At 50.3% G+C, this 11,029-nt stretch overlaps 1 protein-coding gene across 7 annotated transcripts in view; it reads left to right on the top strand.

Moving 5' to 3' along the window:
• Positions 1–11,029, top strand: part of SPTBN4 (spectrin beta, non-erythrocytic 4) — a 73,095-nt gene that overhangs the window by 42,631 nt on the left and 19,435 nt on the right. For all 7 annotated transcript variants that reach the window (XR_012375978.1, XM_073885129.1, XM_025854351.2 and 4 more), the window contains 2 exons: positions 1,062–1,208; positions 2,451–2,714. Coding sequence is in view for 6 of the 7 variants with exons in the window: in XM_073885129.1 (XP_073741230.1) it covers positions 1,062–1,208; positions 2,451–2,714 (411 nt within the window). In the remaining variant the exon portion in view is untranslated. The remainder of the gene's footprint in view (positions 1–1,061; positions 1,209–2,450; positions 2,715–11,029) is intronic.

The raw sequence follows: 11,029 nt of genomic DNA, 5'->3' as shown, positions 1-11,029 counted from the left end.
GGAGCAGAATGTCCCAGGTGCCAGGTTTGGTCATGAGTGGGTGGGGAGATTCCGGCTTGGGGGATAAGTCTTATTGGGGGGGGCCTTAGAAGGCAGCCTTGTGATTGGTCCTGCTCAGGATAATGAGGGGGGGCTATTCTGTGCTTGCATTTTGGATGACTGGTCTTGCTGGTGAATGGGGGAAATACAACTGGCTTTAGTTTGGGAGGGGGGCTGGCTTAGGAAGGTTCTGTCTGATCCTGTTGAGGAGTCTGGGACTAGATTTTGGGGTAGGCTCATTTTGGGGAGCCAGAAAGGTGGCCCTGTTGCTTACATTTGGGAGGTTGGGTTTGGCTGGGGGCTGGAACTAGTCATGGTTTGGGGGAACTGCAGTTCTGGAGTCCCAGGGCTGAATATGGGAAGTCCTGTGGGCTCCTTAGGGAAGCTGGTTCTGGGTTGTGGGGGATGGGTTTACCCCAGATTGGAGGGCTGGTTTGGAGGGAACTAAACTTGGCTGTAGTTGGGAAGTTGTTTAGGGGTTCATCTGGCCATAATGGGAGGTTAGAGCTAGATAATGGGCTTCATTGAATACCCTTGGGAATGGCTTGAGAATCTTGAATTGATTCTTACTGGAGGTGGCTAAGACTGAATCAAAGGGTTAAAGTGTTGCTATTGGGAAGATGGTGTGGGAAGCTGGGGCTAAATTAGAAGTTAGCTAAATTAGGTGGAGGTCTAGTTTTGGAGGGTTGATTTGTCCCTGGGTGGGAGGAGGCTGACTGGCCCAGGAGCTGTGCCTTTGGGGGCTTATGAGGAGTTGAGAAGGGCTGCCCTGAGGACAGGGCACCTAAGAGATTGGGCATTCTGGGGGATGCTCATCCATCCTCCACCTCCTAGGAAAGAGCTTGAGCTGTGCTCCCCCCTCCCCCAACAAAGACCTTATTGCAAAGGCTCTTCCATTCCTTCCTCCCTCCCTACCCCTAAATCTAGCAGCCTAGGCTTTGAATCTGGGACTTCCTGGAAGGGATAGGGGTACTGTGCCAGGTTGGGGGAATCGGCTGAGCTCTTCTCCCTGTCCTGCACAGCTGGATGGCTGGATCCATGAGAAAATGCTAATGGCTCGGGATGGCACACGGGAAGATGGCCACAAGCTGCATAAGAGATGGCTCCGGCACCAGGCATTCATGGCCGAGCTGGCTCAGAATAAGGAGTGGCTGGAGAAGATTGAGAGGGTGAGGATATAGAAGGTCCCTCTGCTGGTGCCAGGTGCTGGAGGCCTCCAGGGGACCTACATCTCAGTTCCTGAACCCTCCACTGCCGCCCTGCCATTCCCACCCCTCTGAACCCTTTCAGATCATTTCCACATCTGCTCCTAGCAATGTGGCCATGAGCGATGCTTATAACCTCTTTGAGCTTCGGTTTTGCCATCTGTAAAATGGCTAGCATCTCTTCTGCATGGTGCCCATACCCTCCTGGTTGTTAAATATTTTACCCCTTCTGGCTTTCTTCCATGCCACTTGGAGCATCTATGCTGGAAGGTCAAGTAGACAGGCTGGAGCAGTCCTGGGAGACCCAGGGTTAACGTGAACTTTGGATTCCTCCAACCCTGGATTCTGATTGTGTCTACGCCTCTTACTAGTTGTGGGCCTTGGCAAATTGTGCTAACTTCTTTGAGCCACCGTTTGCTCTGCTTTAAAATGAAGGAAATAGGGGTGCCTGGCTGGCTCAGTTGGAAGAGCATTTGACTCTTGATCTCGGGGTCATGAGTAGAGATTACTTAAATAAATAAAACTTTTAAAAAAGAAAATTAAATACGGAAACAATGAACACTGCTACTTCCCTGGGCTCTTAATGCAGTAAAGTCCTTAATACAAGGCCAGGCACCTGGGAGCATAATTGCTATGGTATTATTTTTAATATGTACTCTACCATATGTAATTCTAGGCCATCAAGGAGCTTGACTTCAGTCTTGGAGGAACCCAGCCTCAACTCCCAAACCTGATCCCTACTCTTGTTGAACCCCTAGACCTACAGCCCTCAGTACCCCTACTCTTCTGATGCAAAGGGGACACCCGGGTCAGCCTTAAACCCACTGATGCCCCATAAATAGTGGCACGGGGCAAAGCCACACTGAGTTTAATGGAGGTTTATTCTTTCTGCTTCTTTTGCTCTCTCTCTATCTCTTCTGTTTCCATCTCTCTCTCTCTCTCTCTCTTTCTCTCTCTCTCTCTCGTCTGTCTTTCTTTGATCCTTTTCCCATGTTTCTGACTTTATGGGCATGTCCCTGTATCCATCCCTCTATGTCTGTCTGTCTTTTGCTTCATCTTTCTCCCCATGCATTGCTTCCTTCCATCTCTGGACCTGTCTCTGCCTCCATGTCTCCCCCTGTGTCCCATTGCCCCCATACTTCTCTGTCTTCTCCCCACCCCGTGCCTCCTCCTGCTCACTTCCTGTCTCCCACCTGTCTGGGGCAGGAGGGCCAACAACTGATGCAGGAGAAGCCAGAGCTGACAGCCTCGGTGCGGAAAAAGCTGGGTGAGATCCGGCAGTGCTGGGCTGAGCTGGAGAGCACCACCCAGGCCAAGGCGCGGCAGCTCTTTGAGGCCAGCAAGGCCGACCAGCTGGTGCAGAGCTTCGCCGAGCTGGACAAGAAACTCCTTCACATGGAAAGCCAGCTGCAAGACGTGGACCCTGGCGGGGACCTGGCCACCGTCAACAGCCAGCTCAAAAAGCTACAGGTATGGCCTGGCTGACCCAGACAGGGTCTCTGTATGCCACCGGGGGCCTGAGTCAGGGTCAGACTCCACTCAAGGTATTGCACACAGAAGGGATGTCATACAGGGGTTTATTTCAGATGTGTTACAAGGGCTGAAGAGCAGAAAGGGAGTACCGAGGGAATCCAGGTAATAGTAACTCACTGCTTCTGGCAACACCAAGAGATTGGTCCCATGATTATCCCCCATTTTACCAATGGGGAAGGTGAGGCACAAAAGGTGAAGACCCTGCCCAAGGACACAGCTAGCCAGCGGCTCCCTTGGGGCACGGGGAGGGCTCAGGGAACAGACGCAGCGTCTGCATTATCTCGGCTCCTAGCTGGCCGCCAGTCAGTGGTCAGGATCTGGTCGTTTGACATGACCGGCTAAAGGCGGGAAAGTGGGCGTTACTTTTCACCTCTCAGGATGTAACAGCTCCTGCCTTCGTGTGCCAGGAACAATGCCAGACCACCACAGGAAACTGAGCCTCCGGGAGGTGAACTTACTGGCCCAGGGGAGCCAGTGAAGAGCCTGGATTCAAATCCAGGACCCTTGACTCTTCACCGCTCCTTTTGATACATCTGCTGCAGAGTTATGCTGCTAAAGGGGGCTTGGCATAGGGTCTGGGGGAAAAAAGAGAAAAAGAAAAAAGTTAGCTAATAATAACAGCATAAAAACGCTGATTAGAATCTATTCATTCATTAATGCAGCACGTCTTTACTGAGCACCAACTGTATGCCAGGTGCTTGTCTTGGTGCTGGAAAGTAGCAGTGGGCAAAAGTGACCCAACCCCGCAGCCTTCATGGGGCTCACGTTCTGGTTGGGGAGACAGACAAAGGAGCAAAGAGATACACAGAGCTGACCCTCATGCCAGTGATGTCATTGCTTTATACAAAGCAGCGGCCCTCACATGCCTTGGTCTCCAGGACACCTTTCCACTCTTAGAAATCATGGAGAACCCCCAAGAGATTTGGTTCAGGTGCATTATACCTATCAATATTTACTGCACTAAGAAAACAAAGGATTCACGTAAAAACAACGATAATAAATCAGTTTTTTTATATTAACCCCAGAGCATTCTTTTATGAAGAATAACTCGGGTGCCTGGGTGGCTCAGTCGGTTAAGTGTCTGCCTTCGGCTCAGGTCATGATCCCAGAGTCCTGGGATCGAGTCCCGCATCGGGCTCCCTGCTCTGTGGGGAGCCTGCTTCTCCCTCTCCTCCCCACTTGTGCTCTCTCTCTATCTCTGTCTCTCTCTCTCAAATAAATACAATTTAAAAAAAAAAGAATAACTCTATTTTCCAAGCCAAAAAAAAATATTAGGAGATTGGCACTGTGTCCAGTGCTGCAGCTCTTTCGTGTCTGGCTTAATAGGACATTCTCACCTTTGCTTCTGCACGCATTCTGTTTTCTGTGGCAAAAGCATGGGTCATATGGTCCCTGACTAAGCCACCCAGGCGCCCTGCATCTTAGTATTTTAATAAAATAGTTGTAACCTTGCAGACCCCTTAGAAAGATGTTGGGGATGTGGTGAGCTCTCAAGAAATGGGGATCTGTGGGACGCCTGGGTGGCTCTGCCCGTTAAGCGTCTGCCTTTGGCTCAGGTCATGGTCCCAGGATCCTGGGATCGAGCCCCATGTTGGGCTCTCTGCTTAGCGGGAAGCCCGCTTCTCCCTCTCACTCTGCCTGATGCTCCGCCTGCTTGTGTTCTCTCTCTCTCTCTCTGTCAAATAAATAAATAAAATCTTGGGGCGCCTGAGTGGCTCAGTCAGTTAGGCGTCTGCCTTCGGCTCAGGTCATGATCCCAGGGCCCTGGGATCGAGCCCCGCATCGGACTCTCTGCTCGGCGGAGAGCCTGCTTCTCCCTTTCCCACTCCCCCTGCTTGTGTTCCTGCTCTCGCTATCTTTCTCTTTCTGTCAAATAAATAAATAAAATCTTTAAAATAAATAAATAAATAGATAAATAAATAAAATCTTGAAAAGTCAACATATTTAAAAAGAAAAGAAAAGAAATGGGGATCTGTGACTGTCAGGGAGGGCCAGCCAGAAGCAGAAGGCATGCTCCACTGAGGACAGCTTGAAGAAGTTGGTATAATGGTCCAGTGCTCTGCCATTGCTGTCTTGAAATTCTTAATCATATTTGAACGCAGGGCTCTGCATTTCCCTTGTGTACCGGGCCCCACAAATTAGGTAGCTAGTCCTGAGCCGAACCCACCTCGAAGCCAGAAGGCAGGGGAGGCGATTGGGGCGGTCTGTACAGGTCAGCCCCCTGGGCCCCAGAGCAGGGGAGAGAAGCTTAGACTCTGGGTCAGGAGGGGCAAAAGAAGACAAAGGAAGGCATCCAGTGCATTTCCCCTATTACAGCATTGTTTTTTTTTTTAAGATTTTTATTTATTTATTGAGAGAGAGAAAGAGAGCATAAGAGGGGGGAGGGTCAGAGGGGGAAGCAGACCCCCTGCTGAGCAGGGAGCCCGATGCGGGACTCGATCCTGGGACTCCAGGATCATGACCTGAGCCGAAGGCAGTTGCTTAATCAACTGAGCCACCCAGGCGCCCCCCCTATTGCAGCATTGTTAATGGTCTTACTGTGCTAAGTCACTCGTTACCAGTGGGACTGTGGGAGACAGTGTGGCACCATGGTCAAGGCCCCGGATGTGGGAGCCTGGCTGCCTAGGGTCAAGCCCTGGCTCTCTGACTTACCAACCGAGTGACCTAGAAATTACTTCTCACTTTGTGCCTCAGTTTCTTCTTCCGTAACATGGGCATAACGATAGTACTGACCTCATGTGGACGTTGTAAAGATGAAAAGACACAATTTATCTAGTAGTTTCAGAATTGCTGGCTCAACAAATCTGAGTTTCAGTATTTGTTTACAGGTTTTTAACATTTGTATTTTAATGGTCTTCAACGGGAGGGGGTTTATCATCACTGTGCTGTGTTCAAAGTTACTTGGTCATTATTTCCTGACCTTCCTTGTGGTTCTTATTTATGCGAATGTTGTTTCTATTCGGAGCATTACTCCCCCTCCACACACACACACTCATTTTGCTGCTTAAAAATGTATTTTGGGGGCGTGTGGGTGGCTCAGTTGGTTAAACGACTGCCTTCGGCTCAGGTCATGATCCCGGAGTCCCGGGATCGAGTCCCGCATCGGGCTCCCTGCTCGGCGAGGAGCCTGCTTCTCCCTCTGACCCTCCCCCCTCTCATGTACTTTCTCTCTCTCATTCTCGCTCTCTCAAATAAATAAATAAATCTTTTAAAAAATGTATTTTGGGGGGTGATATATGAAATGTTAATATAGTGCCCAAAGTTAGAATGGTCTTCCATTCACGTGATCTTGCCACATAGCTTGCCCGAAGCCTGCTGTCATTTAATGCTCTCTCCCCAGCAGCCTGTGAGAGTTCCTGTTTCTGCCCATACTCACCAGCACCTGCTATTGTCAGACTTTTTAGATTTCTTTTGCCAGTCTGATGGATGGGTGTTTGCATTTGTATTTTTTCCTGTGACCAGTGAGCTTGAACATCCCTGTCTGTCTTCTGGCCATTTAGGTTTTGGAGGGAGGATTTGGGGCCTCCTGTTCTTCCCACCCCATGGAAGGAAGCACTGTTCAAGCATTGTTCCTGGGAGAGGCCTAGGCCCAGCAGAGACAAGGGTCTGGCTGGGGGGGGTCACACAGAGATGGGAGGCAGGGGCGGGCCCCAGCACAGGACTTTCCCCAGCAGAGGGAGCCTGAGGTGGCGGGGAGTGACTCAGTAGGCCACCGCCCCCAGATGGAGCCCAGCTGGGCCTCAGGAGCTGCCTCTGGGGAAGGGAGGGGCTGCCCAAGGCCCCCCCGCTGTCCCCTGGGGCTGCCTGAGAGCTCAGACGCTGGGCACAGGCAGGAGGGCGAGCGGCTGCCATCCAGCCGGCAAATTTCCTGGCTGCCGCACCCCTCTGGCCCTGGGGCCAGGCGGGGCTGGAACAGGCTGGTTCAGGCAGAGGGGGTATGGATGTGTGAGCCGTCTGCCCCCTTGGCCTCTCTCTCTGGGCCTGTCTCTCCGTCCTGCTCCCCGAGAGCCTCTGTGTGGAAACTCTGGGAGTTGCTGTCTCCCGTGTCCGTGTCTATATTTCTCTTACTTTCTCACTCTCTCCTCTTTGTGTTTCCGTTCTCCATCTCTGCCTCTGTCCCTTGATCCCTGCATCCGCCTACATCCTCCCCAGCATCCCCTGCTCCAGCCGCTGCAGCAGGCTTCCTGGGAGCCCACCTGAGGTGTAGGCCACGTAACCCCGAGTCCTCTCTCAGAGCCTCCTGCCCAACTGGCCTTCCTGGCCCAGGGACCAGATGGTGGCATTCCAGGCCCCTGCTTGCCAGTCCTCAGGGGCCTGACCAGCTGGTCTGGCTCAGCCACGGGCTCCTGCCTGGGGAAGGTGGGGGTGGCTGGTCTCCTGCCATCTGAGGGGGACCGGCCAGGGGAAAATGCACTGGAGACTTTGCAGTTGCTAGGCTGGGTCCCTGGGGACTCCTTACCACCCACTCCCCCCCCGCAAACCCCCCCCCCCACCACACACACTCCAAGCAAGGCTCTTTCTCTGGCCAAGGAAACCCCCCCCCCCATTCTTTGTGTCATATGTCTTCCTGAGCTCAACATGGCCTAGAGGGAGAGTTGGGATACAGGAGCGGCACAGCCGGGGTTTGAAGCCCCATTCCACTATTGCGAGACTCAGGGCAAGTGACCCCACCTTTCTGAGCCTCCATTCTAGAGAAGCAGAGTGACTGAGAGCCACTGGGATTTTGTGGTCACATGGCCCCGGGGTTCAAATTCCGGCTCTGGCAGTCTTTACTCTGGACCAGGAACTGCTCCTCAAGTCTCAGTTTCCCTGACTGGAAAATGGGAAGGTAGCAAGGTGGATCCAAGTAGGGATGAGAATGATCTGGGGGCCAGGGCTTGTGTGTTACTACCTACCACGTGGCTAGCGCCTGAGGGTTTTTCCCAAGTAGGCTCTTCTGGTTTTGATTTTTTTTTTTTTACATTTTATGTCTTTTTTAAAATTAAGAGTTAATTCCATACCATAAAATGCACACTTTTAATGTGCACAAGTCAGTGGTTTTCATGTATTTGCAAATCACCCCCCAAAAAATTCCATTCCCATTAGCTCCCTCTACCAATTTACTCCCTCTGTGAATCTTCTTTTTGACTCTATAGATTTGCCTATTTGGGACATTTCATATAAATGGAATCATACAATATGTGGTCCTTGGTGTCTGGCTTCTTTCACTTAGCACCCTTTTAAAGAGTCATCCTTGTGGTAGACTATACCACAGTACGTCATGGCTCCTCTGGTTTTGATGTGTGTAAAGCTGGTTTGCTTTTTAAAATTCTTCATTTTTAATATGGCCCAGCATACTAGCCTGGTGATCAGTCCAACAAACACAGTTAGCACACATTTACAGAGACCTGCTGTGTGCCAGGCACAGGCCAGACGCTGGGATCCAAGTGTGAACGAAACAAACATCCCCTGGGGCGCCTGGGTGGCTCAGTCGTTAAGCATCTGCCCTTCTGCTCAGGTCATGATCCCAGGCTCCTGGGATCGAGCCCCGCATCGGGCTCCCTGCTCTGCAGGAAGTCTGCTTCTCCTTCTCCCACTCCCCCTACTTGTGTTCCCTCTCTCTCTATGTCTCTCTCTGTCAAATAAATAAATAAAATCTTTTTTAAAAAAAAAAAGAAAGGAACAAACATCCCCATCTTCCCCCAACCCCTTATGCTGCAAGGATTACATAAATTAATCCTGGTCTAATGCTAAGAGCAGTGGCTGGTATGGAACAGGCATCAGGATGTGTTGCCTATCATTGTAGTAAGGGTAAGAAGTATAATGTGAAAAGTGGAAAGGCTTTCTTCTCCCTCCACACACCCATGGTCCCACTCCCTGGGGGTGTCACTTTTTTTTTTTAAAGATTTTTATTTATTTATTGAGAGAGAGAGAGAGCACAAGCAGGGACAGAGGCAGAGGGAGAAGCCGGCTTCCTGCGGAGCAGGGAGCCTGAAGCAGAACTGGATCCCACGACCCTGGGATCACGACCTGAGCTGAAGGCAGACGCTTAACCGACTGCCACCCAGGCGCCCCATGGGGGTGTCACTCTTGTCACAGTTTCTTCTGAGTCCTGGAAATCTTCCATGCATACACACACATACACATGACATAGAGACAGACCAAACTGAAGCTTGCCCTTTTCATTGGACAGAACACCCCAGGTGTCCTTTCTTGTCCAAGAATGTACAGATATACTGGTTGCATGGTATTCCATGGGGTGATTCAACAATCTATCTTTAACCAGCCCTCTGTTGTGAGACCTCTGGGCTGTTTCTAATCTAATGCTAGTATAAATAGCACCGCAGTAGACATCCCTGTCTATATGCATTTGAGCCTATGTGCAAATATTTTTCTTTTTTTTTTTAAGACTTTATTTATTTATTTGACAGAGAGAGACACAGCGAGAGAGGGAAGACAAGCAGGGGGAGTGGGAGAGGGAGAAGCAGGCTTCCCGCCGAGCAGGGAGCCCGATGCGGGGTTCGATCCCAGGACCGGCCGAAGGCAGACTCCTAATGACTGAGCCACCCAGGTGCCCCTGTGCAAATATTTCTGTAGAAAAGAGTCCTCCAGGGGCGCCTGGGTGGCTGAGTCGGTGAAGCGTCTGCCTTCGTCTCGGGTCATGGTCCCAGGGTCCTGGGATCGAGCCCTGCATCGGGCTCCCTGCTCAGCAGGGAGTCGGCTCCTTCCTCTCCCTCTGCCTCTTCCCCCCGCTTGTGTTCTCTCTCTCTCTCAAATAGATAAATAAAATCTAAAAAAAAAAAAAAAAAGTCCTCCAAGTAACAGTTCTGGGCCAAAAGGTGTACACATTAAAGTTTTTGAGAGATATTGCCAAGTTGTTCCTGTGAAAATGCAGTGGACGCACTTGCACGTGATAGCGCTCTTCTCCCCACATGGTACGCATTATTAGGTATTATCAAGCTTTCTCACCTCTGCTAATCTGAGAAGTGAAAGATACTGTTTCATAGTTATTTTATTTCTTTAAGATTTTATATATTTGAGAGAGAGAGATAGAGAGAGAATGAGTAGGGGGGCAGGGAGGGGCAGAGGAAGAAGCAGACTTCCCGCTGGGCAGGGAGCCTGATGCCTGGCTTGATCCCAGGACCCTGGGATCATGACCCTAGCCAAAGGCAGATGCTTAACTGACTGAGCCACCCAGGTATCCCTGTCTTATAGTTATTTTAATTTGCATTTCCCTTAATGTTGAAGGAGGCTGAACATCTTTTTGTACATTTAATGACCACTGTACTTCTGTATCCTTTGCTCATGTTTGCAGGGGAGGATCCACATTAAATGGGCGTTCAAAATATGTGGCATTCTTGCAGGAGTGGAAAAGTGTTAGTCCTGGAATTATTCCATCTCAGGTCATATGGCCACTTGGTGGGCAGATTATGGAGAGGTTTTCATCTAGCGGAGAACTGGAATTTATTAGCATTTCAGATTATATTTAAGAGTTTCCAGAATTTGAATGCATTTTGATTTTCTACACATTGCTGCAATGATTTTCCTAGCGAAAAAGGTTTTGGAGTGACTATTTTCTTTGATTTCTGCAGCTTGTGATTGTGCCTTTTGAAATTTCCTTTTATATGCTTTTGGCTTGTTACAACGTTTGATTTTTATCCATTTTCATGACTCCTACAGATTGTGAACTGTATCAGCTGGGACTCTTTGGGGTGCAGTTCATAGTACTTCAACCCACATTGACTTAGGCTGACGGGAGGTTCTTGGCTCACGTTGCTGAAAAACCCAGGGGGTAGGCGGCTTCAGGCATGGCTGGATCAGTTTCTCAAATTATGTCCTCAGCAATCTGTCTCCGTTTCTGGGCCCTGCTTTCCTCTCTGTTGGCCTGCCTCATTGTCGGGAGCAAGTTGGCAAGTTGGTGGCAAGTTGTCCCCCCACCCCCACCCCCACCCCCACCCCAGGCCCATATTCTACCTACTGAGGAACCCCATGGCAGAGTACCCTCCTGAGCTCACATTTTCTGCAGAAGTGGGAAGGGTTTGGGGCGCCTGGGTGGCTCAGTGGGTTACATGTACATCTCTTGATCTCAGCTCAGGTCTTGAGCTCAGGTGGTGAGTTAAAACCCCAGATTGGGCTCCACGCTGGGTGTGGAGTCTACTTAAAAAAAAAAAAAAAAGTTTAAAAATTGGGAAGGGCTTTCCTTGGCTGATCTTAGGTCACATGCTATCTCTTACCCAATCCCCGTGGTCAGGATGGTTTCAGTGTTCTGATTG

The sequence above is a fragment of the Callorhinus ursinus genome, unplaced genomic scaffold, assembly GCF_003265705.2.
Source record: "Callorhinus ursinus isolate GAN/ISIS: 27379988/994484 unplaced genomic scaffold, GSC_fseal_2.0 scaffold61, whole genome shotgun sequence".
Lineage (NCBI taxonomy): Eukaryota > Metazoa > Chordata > Mammalia > Carnivora > Otariidae > Callorhinus > Callorhinus ursinus.
This window is presented reverse-complemented; position numbering and strand designations above follow the sequence as displayed.